This window comes from Silurus aristotelis (genome assembly GCF_946808225.1).
Source record: "Silurus aristotelis genome assembly, chromosome: 24".
Taxonomy (NCBI): Eukaryota; Metazoa; Chordata; class Actinopteri; order Siluriformes; family Siluridae; genus Silurus; species Silurus aristotelis.
The window spans coordinates 1,648,121-1,665,620 of NC_139597.1; the positions used below are offsets into that span (position 1 = coordinate 1,648,121).

At 45.6% G+C, this 17,500-nt stretch overlaps 1 protein-coding gene across 3 annotated transcripts in view; it reads left to right on the plus strand.

Annotated features, from left to right (window-relative positions):
* The window catches only part of magi2a (membrane associated guanylate kinase, WW and PDZ domain containing 2a), a 116,144-nt gene that overhangs the window by 857 nt on the left and 97,787 nt on the right, over nucleotides 1–17,500 (plus strand). For all 3 annotated transcript variants that reach the window (XM_083527927.1, XM_083527929.1, XM_083527928.1), the window contains exons 1-2: nucleotide 1; nucleotides 16,937–17,053. The exon at nucleotide 1 is cut by the window's left edge. In XM_083527927.1, coding sequence (XP_083384053.1) covers nucleotide 1; nucleotides 16,937–17,053 — 118 coding nt within the window. The remainder of the gene's footprint in view (nucleotides 2–16,936; nucleotides 17,054–17,500) is intronic.

The window sequence follows — 17,500 nt, forward strand, 5'->3', positions numbered from 1 at the left end:
GGTGAGCTACTACCTGAGCGAGACCATGTGCAACGAGTCGACTCCCATAAAGAGTCGAATGGAACCTTTTCTTGAGAGTCGAGTCCGTTGTTTTTATCGCAGATTAGTGACATCGTGAAAGGAATTCTCCAAACAATACAGGGATAAAATAATAAAACACACACCAGGACTCAGAATTAACACTCCGTATCTCGTTATTACGTGTATTTATCTCGGTTTTTATTAGTTATTAAAGCAAAGCATCGATTAAACGATTCTGTTGAAGCCCCTTTCGCGTTTCCCTGTGGCCGTTTCCAAAAAGTTCTCTCGGGGGTGTTTGACTGCATACCGCTGACCAACCTTGTAAAATGAATCTAGAAAATGCCCGAATTACATCAAAAACGTGTTTACGCGAATTTACAAACACTTGTGGTGATTTGTAGTTGCGGAAATATGATCTTTTATGTGTTTTCTGACATACTGCGTAACACTTTATTCCCCTCCCCAAACACTTTTACACTGCCCGACTTTGGAATGATCCGTTGCCATGGAAGCCGTGCACGCGCTTGAAGGACATAGCTTAGGACCTCGTCCAGAATTCTGTACAACACACACACACACACACACACACACACACACACACACACACACACACACACACACACACACACACACACACACACACACACACACACACACTTCACTGCTGTTAGACTGTATAAATCAATCAGTAAACAAACAAATAAATAAATGAAATATATCTTGATGTCAGAGTACAGGGAAGAGTTACATCTCTTTCTTTACCTCTCTCTCTTTACCTCTCTCTCTTTACCTCTCTCTCTCTTTACCGCTCTCTCTTTACCTCTCTCTCTTTACCCCTCTCTCTCTTTACCTCTCTCTCTTTACCCCTCTCTCTCTTTACCTCTCTCTCTTTACCTCTCTCTCTCTTTACCTCTCTCTCTTTACCCCTCTCTCTCTTTACCTCTCTCTCTTTACCTCTCTCTCTCTTTACCGCTCTCTTTACCGCTCTCTTTACCTCTCTCTCTTCACCGCTTTCTCTCTTTACCGCTCTCTCTTTACCTCTCTCTCTCTCTCTTTACCTCTCTCTCTCTTTACCTCTATCTCTCTCTTTACCTCTATCTCTCTTTACCTCTCTCTCTTCACCGCTTTCTCTCTTTACCTCTCTCTCTCTTTACCTCTCTCTCTCTTTACCTCTCTCTCTCTTTATCGCTCTCTCTTTACCTCTCTCTCTTCACCGCTTTCTCTCTTTACCGCTCTCTCTTTACCTCTCTCTCTCTCTTTACCTCTCTCTCTCTTAACCGCTTTCTCTCTTCACCGCTTTCTCTCTTTACCTCTCTCTCTCTTTACCTCTCTCTCTCTTTACCTCTCTCTCTCTTTATCTCTCTCTTTTTACCTCTCTCTCTTCACCGCTTTCTCTCTTTACCGCTCTCTCTTTACCTCTCTCTCTCTCTCTTTACCTCTCTCTCTCTTTACCTCTCTCTCTTCACCGCTTTCTCTCTTTACCTCTCTCTCTCTTTACCTCTCTCTCTCTTTACCTCTCTCTCTCTTTACCTTTCTCTCTTTACCTCTCTCTCTTTATCGCTCACTTTACCTCTCTCTCTTTACCTCTCTCTCTCTTTACCTCTCTCTCTTTACCACTCTCTTCACCGCTCTCTCTCTTAACCTCTCTCTCTTCACCTCTCTCTCTTTACCTCTCTCCCTCTTTACCTCTCTCTCTTTACCGCTCGCTCTCTTTACCTCTCTCTCTTTACCTCTCTCTCTTCACCGCTTTCTCTCTTTACCGCTCTCTCTTTACCTCTCTCTCTCTCTTTACCTCTCTCTCTTTACCTCTCTCTCTTTACCTCTCTCTCTTTACCTCTCTCTCTCTTTACCTCTCTCTCTTTACCTCTCTCTTTTTCGCTCTCTCTTTATCGCTCTCTCTTTACCTCTCTCTCTTCACCGCTTTCTCTCTTTACCGCTCTCTCTTTACCGCTCTCTCTCTCTCTTTACCTCTCTCTCTCTTTACCTCTCTCTCTTCACCGCTTTCTCTCTTTACCTCTCTCTCTCTTTACCTTTCTCTCTTTACCTCTCTCTCTCTTTACCTCTCTCTCTCTTTACCTTTCTCTCTTTACCTCTCTCTCTTTATCGCTCACTTTACCTCTCTCTCTTTACCTCTCTCTCTCTTCACCGCTCTCTCTCTTCACCGCTCTCTCTCTTTACCTCTCTCTCTCTTTACCTTTTTCTCTCTACCTCTCTCTCTCTTTATCTCTCTCTCTTTATCTCTCTCTCTCTTTATCTTTCTCTCTTTACCTCTCTCTCTCTTTACCTCTCTCTAACTTTACCTCTCTCTAACTTTACCTCTCTCTCTTCACCGCTCTCTCTCTTTACCTCTCTCTCTCTTTACCTCTCTCTCTCTACCTCTCTCTCTCTTTATCTCTCTCTCTTTATCTCTCTCTCTTTACCTCTTTCTCTTAACCTCTCTCTCTTTACCGCTCTCTCTTTACCTCTCTCTCTTTACCTCTCTCTCTCTTTACCTCTCTCTTTTCACCGCTTTCTCTCTTTACCTCTCTCTCTCTTTACCTCTCTCTCTCTTTACCTCTCTCTCTCTTTACCTTTCTCTCTTTACCTCTCTCTCTTTATCGCTCACTTTACCTTTCTCTCTTTACCTCTCTCTCTCTTCACCGCTCTCTCTCTTCACCGCTCTCTCTCTTCACCGCTCTCTCTCTTCACCTCTCTCTCTCTTTACCTCTCTCTCTCTTTACCTCTCTCTCTTTACCTCTCTCTCACTTTACCTCTCTCTCTTTACCTCTCTCTCTCTTCACCGCTCTCTCTCTTCACCTCTCTCTCTCTTTACCTCTCTCTCTTTACCTCTCTCTCTCTTTACCTCTCTCTCTCTTTACCTCTCTCTCTTTACCTCTCTCTCTTCACCGCTTTCTCTCTTTACCTCTCTCTCTTCACCGCTTTCTCTCTTTACCTCTCTCTCTCTTTACCTCTCTCTCTTTACCTCTTTCTCTCTTCACCGCTCTCTTTACCTCTCTCTCTTCACCTCTCTCTCTTTACCACTCTCTCTTTACCTCTCTCTCTTTACCTCTCTCTCTCTCTCTCTTTACCTCTTTGTCTTTACCGCTCTCTCTTTCTCTCTCTCTTTCTCTCTCTCTTATTTTCTCCCTCACCCATCCATTCACTCCTTTACTCCCTCACCCGTTCCCTCAGTCATTCCCTGACCTTCACCCTCTCCCTCCCTCACTCCCTCACTTCTTCCCCTCTCCCTCTCCCTCTCCCTCTTTCACTCACCGTTAAAAACTTTTCTTCTTTTATTTTAAAGAAGTAGGAATTTGTGTTTTATGTAGGTCAGGAGGTTTAATTGGATCTGGTTTTATTGAGAAGGAGTTCTGTGTGTGTGTGTGTGTGTGTGTGTGTGTGTGTGTGTGTGTGTGTGTGTGTGTGTGTGTGTGTGTGTGTTGCACAAATTGGACAGCTATCAAAGAGCAATATAAAACCTGCCCTAATCCGTCTGGGGCTTGTTTTACTAAGAGATTTTGCATAACAATACACACACACACACACACACACACACACACACACACACACACACACACACACACACACACACACACACACACAGCATAGTGAATGTAAATATGATGCTGTATTGTTACAAAATATAAATGGAAGCACAAATTTAAGCAACAGTCAGAATAAATGAACAGAAGGCCACAGCAGATTACACTCACTATAGCCTCCTCTACACCGTGTCCAAAAGTCTGTGGACACCTGACTATAAGATCACTGTGTGCTTTCTGGACATCTCATTCCACAGGTAGTCTCCATTTCCTGTTAATTTGAGCCCCACTCACTCTTCTGGGAGCTTTGTGATGATTCATTCCGCTACATGGGTGAGAGTAAAGTCAGGTACTGATGCAGGTGAGAAGGTGAGAAGGTTCCTGGGGTGCAGCCGGTGTTCACATTCATTATAATCAGTAGGCTTGCAGCTCTATAGCAGGAGATCTTCCACTCCGACCCATGTACAGCAGATCTTCATGGAGCTGGTTTTGTGCACAGGGGTAGTGTCCTGCTGGAACAGGTCTGGGTCTCTCTAGTTCAAGTGAAGGGAAAATTTCATGCTGCATTCAAAAAGGTCTAATACAATACAATACAATGTCTCGAACAGTTTGGTGAAGAACCACATGTATCTGGAAAAGTTGAGTGTCCAAATACTTTTGGTCACAGCCCACTCACTGACACTGGAGACTCCTTCCATGAACGTCAGGTGCGACACGTTTCACGTGCGAGTCCTTCATACACCATCTCACAGAGAGAGAGAGAGAGAGAGAGAGAGAAGCATGCATCGATAAGATAAAAAACACATGTGACGTGTTCCAGGAAGCTGATTGGTCAATTGAGACTGTCTTTAAATTAGCATATTCAAATAACTTAATCTCGCCAAGTTCACAGTACCTGAGCATGTCCTTTCTGTAGAGGGCAGTAAAGCCACACACACACACACACACACACACACACACACACACACACACACACACACACACACAGAGGAAAGAAAGGTGAGTGGGACCTTCATCTTTATAAAAAAGACTGTTTAAAAGTAGAAATGGAAAACAGGTAAGAAAGCAGTGAGAACAGGCAAGCCGAGAGAGAGAGAGAGAGAGAGAGAGAGAATGAAAAAGAGGGAGGAATAAAGGAAGGGAGAGAAAAAAAGAGAGAGAGATGGTGAGGGAAATATAGATGGGAGGATATAGAGAGACAGGGATAGGATGAAAGAGAGATAAATGAAGAGAGAGAGAGAGAGAGAGAGAGAGAGAGAGAGAGAGAGAGAGAGAAGAAGAAAGACAAAGCAGGGGAAAACAGAATAAAAATAAGAAGAGGAGTGAAGGGGAAGGGGGGGGACCAATGAAGTAGATGGATATTAGAAGTAGGAGAAGGGGATATGAGAGAGAGAGAGAGAGAGAGAGAGAGTGAGAGTGAGTGAGTGAGTGAGTGAGTGAGTGAGTGGTGTTTTGAGATTCGAGTAAATGCCATCTCATGAATCTTTTATAAGTTACTGAACAGCGAAACACAGAAAGAAAGAAAAAGAGAGAGAGAGAGAGAGAGAGAGAGAGAGAGAGAGAGAGAGAGAGAGAAACACGGAATTCTGCTTTAGTATTGTATCTGCTTTATTATTCTTTCTCAATCCATTATTGCATACACTTAAATATTTAGTATACTTCAGTATAATGTCTGCTTCATTTTTGTCTGCCTTATTATGCCTTGTGCTTCAGTATTTTGTACACTTCATTATTGCATATGCTTCAATATTCTTTATGCTTCAATATTCTTTATGCTTCAGTATTTCGTTCACCTCAGTATTCAGTACGCTCAAGTATTCTGTACGCTTCACTATACCGTACCCTTCACTGTACTGTACCCTTCACTGTACCGTACCCTTCACTATACCGTACGCTTCACTATACCGTACCCTTCACTGTACCGTACCCTTCACTGTGCCGTACCCTTCACTGTGCCGTACCCTTCACTGTACCGTACCCTTCACTGTACCGTACGTTTCACTGTGCCGTACCCTTCACTGTACCGTACCCTTCACTATACCGTACCCTTCACTGTACCGTACCCTTCACTGTACCGTACCCTTCACTATACCGTATCCTTCACTGTACCGTATCCTTTACTGTACCGTATCCTTCACTGTACCGTACGTTTCACTGTGCCGTACCCTTCACTGTACCGTATCCTTCACTGTACCGTACGTTTCACTGTGCCGTACCCTTCACTGTACCGTACCCTTCACTGTACCGTACGTTTCACTGTGCCGTACCCTTCACTGTACCGTACCCTTCACTATACCGTACCCTTCACTGTACCATACCCTTCACTGTACCGTACCCTTCACTATACCGTACCCTTCACTGTACCGTACGCTTCACTGTACCGTACCCTTCACTGTACCGTACCCTTCCCTGTACCGTATCCTTCACTGTACCGTACGCTTCACTGTACCGTACGCTTCACTGTACCGTACCCTTCACTATACCGTATCCTTCACTGTACCGTACCCTTCACTGTACCGTATCCTTCACTGTACTGTATCCCTCACTGTACCGTACGCTTCACTATACCGTACCCTTCACTATACCGTACGCTTCATTATACCGTACGCTTCACTATACCGTACCCTTCACTATACCGTACGCTTCACTGTACCGTACCCTTCACTATACCGTACGCTTCACTGTACCGTACCCTTCACTATACCGTACCCTTCACTATACCGTACGCTTCATTATACCGTACGCTTCACTATACCGTACGCTTCACTGTACCGTACCCTTCACTATACCGTACGCTTCACTGTACCGTACCCTATACTGTACCGTACGCTTCAATATACCGTACGCTTCACTATACCGTACGCTTCACTATACCGTACGCTTCACTATACCGTACCCTTCACTGTACCGTACCCTTTACTATACCGTACGCTTCACTGTACCGTACCCTTCACTGTACCGTACGCTTCACTGTACCGTACCCTATACTGTACCGTACGCTTCAATATACCGTACGCTTCACTATATCGTACCCTTCACTTTACCGTACGCTTCACTATATCGTACCCTTCACTGTACCGTACCCTTTACTATACCGTACGCTTCAGTATACCATATCCTCTGTAGATCCAGTGTGGATTTGGGAGAGTGTAAGACTGGTGCTGTGTGCTGTAATTAAACAAATGCATCATGGGAAGAGAGGCTAATCCATTTCAACAGTTTGCTGCTAATGAGTTGAGAGACTGCGCTACGCTGATTATGCTTCATCCACAGCAGCTCTGCTCAGCCCTTAGGGAACAGCAGAACTCACGCTGACTCTCACTGCATTTCCGTTTACACAACTCTTATACCTGAATCGACTTTCTTTCCTGAATCGACTCTCCAGAATTGACTTTCTTTCCTAAATCGACTCTTTTACCTAAATCGACTCTCCTGAATCGACTCTCTTTCCTGAATCGACTCTCGTTCCTGAATCAACTCTCTTTCTTGAATCATTTCAAATTATTCAACAGATTTAGTGGGAGTGAATCAGACAGAGTTTTAAAGTTCCCACTGCATGCTGGGGAACGAGGGACCTGAACCATTTCCACCTGGAATTGGAATTGTTATCGTGACGAAAAAAAAAAAAGCAGTAAAAGCAGTCAGTATCAAATAATAGGAGCTCAAAATCATCTGGAGAGAGAGGGAGTCAGAGAGAGACAGAGAGACAGAGGGAGAGAGAGAAAGAGAACCTGGACCTGACATTCAACCTCAACAAGACCGAAATCATCATCTTCTCTCAGGGAACTAAACACACACTTAGATTTAAAACTCATGAGACAAAACACACAACCATCACACACACTAACACACCACCATCACGCACACTAACACACCAACGTCACGCACACTAACACACCACCATCACACACACTAACACACCAACGTCACGCACACCAACACACCACCATCACACACACTAAGACACCAACGTCACACACACTAACACACCACCATCACACACACTAACACACCAACGTCACACACACTAACACACCACCATCACACACACTAACACACCAACGTCACACACACTAACACACCACCGTCACCCACACTAACACCACCGTCACGCACACTAACACACCACCGTCACGCACACTAACACACCACCGTCACGCACACTAACACACCACCGTCTCGCACACTAACACACCACCGTCTCGCACACTAACACACCACCGTCTCGCACACTAACACACCACCGTCACGCACACTAACACACCACCGTCACGCACACTAACACACCACCGTCACGCACACTAACACACCACCGTCACGCACACTAACACACCACCGTCACGCACACTAACACACCACCGTCTCGCACACTAACACACCACCGTCTCGCACACTAACACACCACCGTCACGCACACTAACACACCACCGTCACGCACACACACACTAACACACCACCACACCACCGTCACGCACACACTAACAAACCACCGTCACGCACAAACACTAACACACCACCGTCACACACACACTAACACACCACCGTCACGCACACTAACAAACCACCGTCACGCACACTAACACACCACCGTCACACACACACTAACACACCACCGTCACACACACACTAACACACCACCGTCACACACACACACACTAACACACCACCGTCACACACACACACACTAACACACCACCGTCACGCACACTAACACACCACCGTCACGCACACTAACACACCACCGTCACGCACACTAACACACCACCGTCACGCACACTAACACACCACCGTCTCGCACACTAACACACCACCGTCACGCACACTAACACACCACCGTCTCGCACACTAACACACCACCGTCTCGCACACTAACACACCACCGTCACGCACACTAACACACCACCGTCACGCACACTAACACACCACCGTCACGCACACTAACACACCACCGTCTCGCACACTAACACACCACCGTCTCGCACACTAACACACCACCGTTACGCACACACACTAACACACCACCACACCACCGTCACACACACACACTAACACACCACCGTCACGCACAAACACTAACACACCACCGTCACACACACACTAACACACCACCGTCACGCACACTAACACACCACCGTCACACACTAACACACCACCGTCACACACACACTAACACACCACCGTCACACACACACACACTAACACACCACCGTCACACACTAACACACCACCGTCACGCACACACACTAACACACCACCGTCACGCACACTAACACACCACCGTCACGCACACTAACACACCACCGTCACGCACACTAACACACCACCGTCACGCACACTAACACACCAACGTCACGCACACTAACACACCACCGTCACGCACACTAACACACCACCGTCTCGCACACTAACACACCACCGTCTCGCACTAACACACCACCGCCTCGCACTAACACACCACCGTCTCGCACACTAACACACCACCGTCACGCACTAACACACCACCGTCTCGCACTAACACACCACCGTCTCGCACACTAACACACCACCGTCATGCACACTAACACACCACCGTCATGCACACTAACACACCACCGTCACGCACACTAACACACCACCGTCACGCACACTAACACACCACCGTCACGCACACTAACACACCACCGTCACGCACACTAACACACCACCGTCTCGCACACTAACACACCACCGTCTCGCACACTAACACACCACCGTCACGCACACTAACACACCACCGTCTCGCACACTAACACACCACCGTCTCGCACACTAACACACCACCGTCTCGCACACTAACACACCACCGTCACACACTAACACACCACCGTCTCGCACACTAACACACCACCGTCTCGCACACTAACACACCACCGTCTCGCACACTAACACACCACCGTCACACACTAACACACCACCGTCACGCACACTAACACACCACCGTCACACACTAACACACCACCGTCACACACACACTAACACACCACCGTCACACACACACACACTAACACACCACCGTCACACACTAACACACCACCGTCACGCACACACACTAACACACCACCGTCACGCACACTAACACACCACCGTCACGCACACTAACACACCAACGTCACGCACACTAACACACCACCGTCACGCACACTAACACACCACCGTCTCGCACACTAACACACCACCGTCTCGCACTAACACACCACCGCCTCGCACTAACACACCACCGTCTCGCACACTAACACACCACCGTCTCGCACTAACACACCACCGTCTCGCACTAACACACCACCGTCTCGCACACTAACACACCACCGTCTCGCACACTAACACACCACCGTCACGCACACTAACACACCACCGTCACGCACACTAACACACCACCGTCACGCACACTAACACACCACCGTCACGCACACTAACACACCACCGTCTCGCACACTAACACACCACCGTCTCGCACACTAACACACCACCGTCTCGCACACTAACACACCACCGTCTCGCACACTAACACACCACCGTCTCGCACACTAACACACCACCGTCTCGCACACTAACACACCACCGTCACACACTAACACACCACCGTCTCGCACACTAACACACCACCGTCTCGCACACTAACACACCACCGTCTCGCACACTAACACACCACCGTCTCGCACACTAACACACCACCGTCGCACACTAACACACCACCGTCACACACTAACACACCACCGTCACACACTAACACACCACCGTCTCGCACACTAACACACCACCGTCACGCACACTAACACACCACCGTCACGCACACTAACACACCACCGTCACACATACACACTTACATACATCTTTTCTTTTTTTTTTTTTTTTTTTTATGAATTGTATTATTTTGATCTTATTTCTATTTATTTTAACTTTTTATTTTATAATTATATATTTTTAATTGTTATTATAGTTATATTACAGTATTTTATAGATTATAAAACCATTAGAGTTGCACAAGTCAGTTCAATCTTAATGCCAGTCTTAAGCCCAGATAAATGTGGAGGGTTGCCTGTAGGAGATGCAACCTGAAGGAGATTGGAGACTGTAAGGTGTTGGCAGGGGACAGTGTAGCTAGACAGCATCGGATGGTGGTCTGTAGGATGGTTTTGGAGGTGAAGAAGAAGAGGAGGAGAGTGAGGACTGAAAGAAGAATAAGATGGTGGAAACTGAAGGAGGAAGAGTGTAGTGTGAGGTTCAGGGAAGAGGTCAGACAGGGGCTCAGTGGTGGTGAAGAGGTGCTGGATGATTGGGCAACTACTGCAGGAGTGATGAGGGAGGCAGCTAGAAAAGTTCTTGGTGTGACATCTGGAAATAGAAAGGAAGACAAAGAGACGTGGTGGTGGAATGAGGAAGTGCAGGAGAGCATAAGGAGAAAGAGGTTGGAGAAACAGAAGTGGGATCGACAGAGTGATGAGAAAAGTAGGCAGGAGTACAAGGAGATGCAGCAGCAGGTAAAGAGGGATTTGGCGAAAGCCAAGAAAAAGGCACACGAGGAGCTGTATAAGAGGTTGGACACTAAGGAAGGAGAAAAGGATTTGTAGCGATTGGCCAGGCAGAGGAACCGAGCTGGGAAGGATGTACTGCAAGTTAGAGCAATAAAGGATGGAGAGGGAAATGTGTTGACTAGTGAGGAGAGTGTGTTGAGAAGATGGAGGGAGTATTTAGAGCAGCTGATGAATGAGAAAGAGAAGGTTGGATGGTGAGGAGATGTGAAGCAGGAAGTGGGTAGGATTAGTAAGGAGGAAGTGAGAGCAGCGATTAAGAGGATGAAGAGTGGAAAGTCGGTTGGACCAGATGACAAATACACAAAATACTAAATACTAAATAGCGCCACCAGTAAACCTGTTGTATATTACACACTGTGGTGTAAAAGAGTAACGTGAACAGTAGCAAAAAATGGTGTGTGTGTGTGTGTGTGTGTGTGTGTGTGTGTTTGTTCTCTATCCAGATACAAATCCATAGTCCATTTATGGAACAATCTATAAATGTTTTATAAACATATTTTTACTTTTTTCTGTCTCTCCTTCTACCTGTGTCTCTGTCTGTCTTTCTGTCTTTCTGAGTGTCTGTCTGTCTGCCTGTCATTTCTTTCTTTCTTTCTTTCTTTCTTTCTTTCTTTCTTTCTTTCTTTCTTTCTTTCTTTCTTTCTTTCTTTCTTTCTTTCTTTCTGTCTGTCTGTCTGTCTGTCTGTCTGTCTGTCTGTCTGTCTGTCTGTCTGTCTGTCTGTCTGTCGACATTATTCACAGCTCACTGGACAAACTCACACACAATCATGTGGATTAATAGTTTTTTGTAACGACTGACTGAGGAGAAGAAGCCGATTTCTTGGCAGATACATTTACAAGGACATTTTAAAAGGGGGACTTTTTAAGAAAAGCTGGACATCGTGAGGTGTGTTTTTGGTTCTTTTGTTTGTTCTTTTCTTTTGCACAAAAACACACAATTTGCCTTCATTTTAAATCCCCAAGAAAAGCGTAATGCAGGAAACCCCGGGGTGTTGTGAAGAGCTGAATATCGGTGCTGCTGCTGGAGATGATGTACAGTACAGACCAAAAGTTTGGACACACCTTCTCATTCAAAGAGTTTTCTTTATTTTCATGACTATGAAAATTATAGAGTCACACTGAAGGCATCAAGGGCTATTTGACCAAGAAGGAGAGTGATGGGGTGCTGCGCCAGATGACCTGGCCTCCACAGTCACCGGACCTGAACCCAATCGAGATGGTTTAGGGGTGAGCTGGACCGCAGAGTGAAGGCAAAAGGGCCAACAAGTGCCAAGCATCTTTCGGGGAACTCCTTCAAGACTGTTGGAAGACCATTTCAGGTGACTACCTCTTGAAGCTCATCAAGAGAATGCCAAGAGTGTGCAAAGCAGTAATCAAAGCAAAAGGTGGCTACTTTGAAGAACCTACAATATGACATTTTTCAGTTGTTTCACACTTTTTTGTTATGTATATAATTCCATATATAATTCCACATGTGTTCATTCATAGTTTTGATGCCTTCAGTGTGAATCTACAATTTTCATAGTCATGAAAATAAAGAAAACTCTTTGAATGAGAAGGTGTGTCCAAACTTTTGGTCCGTACTGTATGTGGAGGTGCAGTTGTGGCTCCAGTGACAGAAGACTTGTTGAACTGTGATCATTGTGTTTCTTGCTTTAGTGATGATGTTTATTCTGACTGTATGAGATCCTGTGTGTGATGCAGCGCTCTGATCTTCTGCACGTCTTTATATTACTGATGATTCTACAGACGTGGCGTCACAATGATGGTAATAAGAGGAGGATTGATTCAGGTAGAACATCACTGAAGACCTCAGGGGGGAAATAAAATAACTATACAGTAAGTAGCTAATGTGTGTTGCTGCCTCGGTTTGCACTCGTCTGTTTGTGTCCGTTTGATAGTAACGAAGGGTAAATTCTAAACGTGTGAAATGCCCTGACCCCAGAACTAAACAGGCAGACGGGTGCGAATCCGGTAGCGTTCACGTGAGCGGGTGAGACAGAGAAAAAAATCTGATCGTTTCAGGATCATGTCGAGTGACTTAATCTCCTTGTGCTGTGGTGTAATTCCTCCATCAGGGGGTAGGAGGTGCTATAGGACCTGATAATGACTTCCCCTGAGAGAGAGACGGAGAGAGTCTCAGTGATGTATCTCAGAGCACGTTTCTCTCTCTCTCTCTCTCTCTCTCTCTCTCTCTCTCTCTCTCTCTCTCTCTCTCTCTCTCTCTCTCTCTCTCTCTCTCTCTCATTGTGTGTGTGAGATTTCAGGCATGCTTGGATGCTGTGTGTGTGTGTGTATATATGCGTGTGTGTATGTGTGTGTACTTGCTCTGCACCATGGGACTGATTTAACACTGCTGTAGGAACCTGGTCACTGTGACTCTGCACACACACACACACACACGCGCGCGCGCGCGCATGCATTTTACCCATGCATTCGCACACTCAAACACACTGCACACTACATACAGATGCACAACACACACACACACACACACACACACACACACACACACACACACACACACACACACACACGTGTGTATGCAGGCGCGCATCATCTGCAACATCCAGCTGAGTCGTGCAGAAGACCTGCCTTTTCTGCTGTGTTCTGTGAGTCTTCCGAGCGCGTGTATGTGTGCATGCGTGAGTGTGTGTGTGTGTGTGTGTGTGTGTGTGCGTGTGTGTGTGCGTGTGTGCGTGCGTGTATGTGTGTGCGTGTGTGTGTGTGACAGAGAGATTTGTATTTAGCTGAAATGGTTAATGTGTCACAGTGCAGGTTGTTATGACGGTGCGCGTGTGTTTCATTGATATGCAAGGGAGCACGCTGAGGCGTGTGTGTGTGTGTGTGTGTGTGTGTGTGTGTGTGTGTGTGTGAATGAGTGTGTGAATGAATGCGTGCATGTGTGTAAGAGAGAGGAATTGTTTCTTATAATAGTAGGTTATTTCAGAAGCAGAGAAATTCAGAGGTGTGTGTGTGTGTGTGTGTGTGTGTGTGTGTGGGTGGTGTGTGTTTCCATCAGTAACTTTCTCTATGTCTCTTTTGTCCTCTTGATTGGTTTCACTCAGTCTATCTATCTCTCTTTTTTATCTGTCTCTCTGTCCATCTGTCTCTTACTATCAGTCTCTTTTTCTTTTTCTGTCTATTTTTCTTTCCATCTCTCACCACTGCTATTTCTCTCTCTCTCTCTTTCTCTCACGCTATGTCTCTCGTCCCTCTCTTGTCACACTCCACAGTAATTTGGACTGTACCACTTTTCACAGTGCCACTCTTCTGCCAGATGTTACTGCATCTGTATCCTCCTCTATAATTCACTCATGTTCTCAGGCTTATCAGGGAAGGTGGAGACTCGCAAGCTCCACCCTCTTTAGCTTACATCAGATCACAGGCACGCATGATTGGCTAGCATCACTGTGATTGACAGGGGAGAGGATAAGCCCCTCCCACTCAGAGACAGACAAGAGAGAAAGACATTTCTTCCCATCATTTTTCCAACTCTATCTTTTCTCCACCCATCTGTTTCTCCAGTGCTTTTTTCTCCTTTATCCATCCCTCAATCTGTTCTTCCACTCATCTGTTTTCTCTCCTTCATCCATCCCTCAATCTGTTCTTCCACTCATCTGTTTCCTCTCCTTCATCCATCCCTCAATCTGTTCTTCCACTCATCTGTTTCCTCTCCTTCATCCATCCCTCAATCTGTTCTTCCACTCATCTGTTTCCTCTCCTTCATCCATCCCTCAATCTGTTCTTCCACTCATCTGTTTCCTCCCCTTCATCCATCCCTCAATCTGTTCTTCTATTTATCTGTTTTCTCTCCTTTATATATATCCCTGATTCTGTTCTTCCACTCATCTGTTTCCTCTCCTTCATCCATCCCTCAATCTGTTCTTCCACTCATCTGTTTCCTCTCCTTCATCCATCCCTCAATCTGTTCTTCCACTCATCTGTTTCCTCTCCTTCATCCATCCCTCAATCTGTTCTTCCACTCATCTGTTTCCTCTCCTTCATCCATCCCTCAATCTGTTCCTCTACTCATCTGTTTCCTCCCCTTCATCCATCCCTCAATCTGTTCTTCTATTTATCTGTTTTCTCTCCTTTATATATATCCCTGAATCTGTTCTTCCACTCATCTGTTTCCTCTCCTTCATCCATCCCTCAATCTGTTCTTCCACTCATCTGTTTTCTCTCCTTCATCCATCCCTCAATCTGTTCTTCCACTCATCTGTTTCCTCTCCTTCATCCATCCCTCAATCTGTTCTTCCACTCATCTGTTTTCTCTCCTTCATCCATCCCTCAATCTGTTCTTCCACTCATCTGTTTTCTCTCCTTTATCCATCCCTCAATCTGTTCTTCCACTCATCTGTTTTCTCTCCTTCATCCATCCCTCAATCTGTTCTTCCACTCATGTGTTTTCTCTCCTTCATCCATCCCTTAATCTGTTCTTCCACTCATCTGTTTCCTCTCCTTCATCCATCCCTCAATCTGTTCTTCCACTCATCTGTTTCCTCTCCTTCATCCATCCCTCAATCTGTTCCTCTACTCATCTGTTTCCTCCCCTTCATCCATCCCTCAATCTGTTCTTCTATTTATCTGTTTTCTCTCCTTTATATATATCCCTGAATCTGTTCTTCCACTCATCTGTTTCCTCTCCTTCATCCATCCCTCAATCTGTTCTTCCACTCATCTGTTTCCTCTCCTTCATCCATCCCTCAATCTGTTCTTCCACTCATCTGTTTCCTCTCCTTCATCCATCCCTCAATCTGTTCTTCCACTCATTTGTTTCCTCTCCTTCATCCATCCCTCAATCTGTTCTTCCACTCATCTGTTTCCTCTCCTTCATCCATCCCTCAATCTGTTCTTCTATTTATCTGTTTTCTCTCCTTTATATATATCCCTGAATCTGTTCTTCCACTCATCTGTTTCCTCGCCTTCATCCATCCCTCAATCTGTTCTTCCACTCATCTGTTTCCTCTCCTTCTATTCTTCTATTTATCTGTTTTCTCTCCTTTATATATATCCCTGAATCTGTTCTTCCACTCATCTGTTTCCTCTCCTTCATCCATCCCTCAATCTGTTCTTCTATTTATCTGTTTTCTCTCCTTTATATATATCCCTGAATCTGTTCTTCCACTCATCTGTTTCCTCTCCTTCATCCATCCCTCAATCTGTTCTTCTATTTATCTGTTTTCTCTCCTTTATATATATCCCTGAATCTGTTCTTCCACTCATCTGTTTCCTCTCCTTCATCCATCCCTCAATCTGTTCTTCTATTTATCTGTTTTCTCTCCTTTATATATATCCCTGAATCTGTTCTTCCACTCATCTGTTTCCTCGCCTTCATCCATCCCTTAATCTGTTCTTCCACTCATCTGTTTCCTCTCCTTCATCCATCCCTCAATCTGTTCTTCCACTCATCTGTTTCCTCTCCTTCATCCATCCCTCAATCTGTTCTTCCACTCATCTGTTTCCTCTCCTTCATCCATCCCTCAATCTGTTCTTCCACTCATCTGTTTCCTCTCCTTCATCCATCCCTCAATCTGTTCTTCCACTCATCTGTTTCCTCTCTTTCATCCTCCACTTATTGCTCCAATCCTTTTCTCCACCCTTTCCTTTCCTTTACACGTCTCTCCAACCGTTTCTTCCACTCAACTATATTCCACTAATTCTTTTAGTTCCTTCCTCCTCCTTCTTTCCTGTTTTGGGGTCTGCAGGAGGACTTGGAGAAGAGTAATGATGAGTTCTGTGTGTATGGATGAGATACGAGATAAGTAGATGAGATAAGCTCTGCCCTACTTCACTTGACTCATCACTGTGTGTGTGTGTGTGTGTGTGTGTGTGTTTCAGGAGGAGTTCTAGATAAAGATCTCAAGCTCTACCTCAGTCTGCGCTTTCGGAAAGGTTCTATAGACCACGAACTGCAGCAGATCATCCGGGACAACCTGTACCTCCGGACTGTGCCCTGTGAGTGACCTTTACCCCCTGATCTTTTACCCCCGACCCTGCTGGGGGGCATGAGCTGTGCTGAACCTTCTTCTCTTCTCTACCGTTCTACTCTTCTACTCTTCTACTGTTCTACTCTTCTACTGTTCTCCTCTTCTCCTCTTCTACTGTTCTACTCTTCTACTCTTCTACTGTTCTCCTCTTCTCCTCTTCTCCTCTTCTACTGTTCTACTCTTCTACTGTTCTCCTCTTCTCCTCTTCTACTGTTCTACTCTTCTACTGTTCTCCTCTTCTACTGTTCTACTCTTCTACTGTTCTCCTCTTCTCCTCTTCTACTGTTCTACTCTTCTACTGTTCTCCTCTTCTACTCTTCTACTGTTCTCCTCTTCTCCTCTTCTACTGTTCTACTCTTCTCCTCTTCTCCTCTTCTACTCTTCTACTGTTCTACTCTTCTACTGTTCTCCTCTT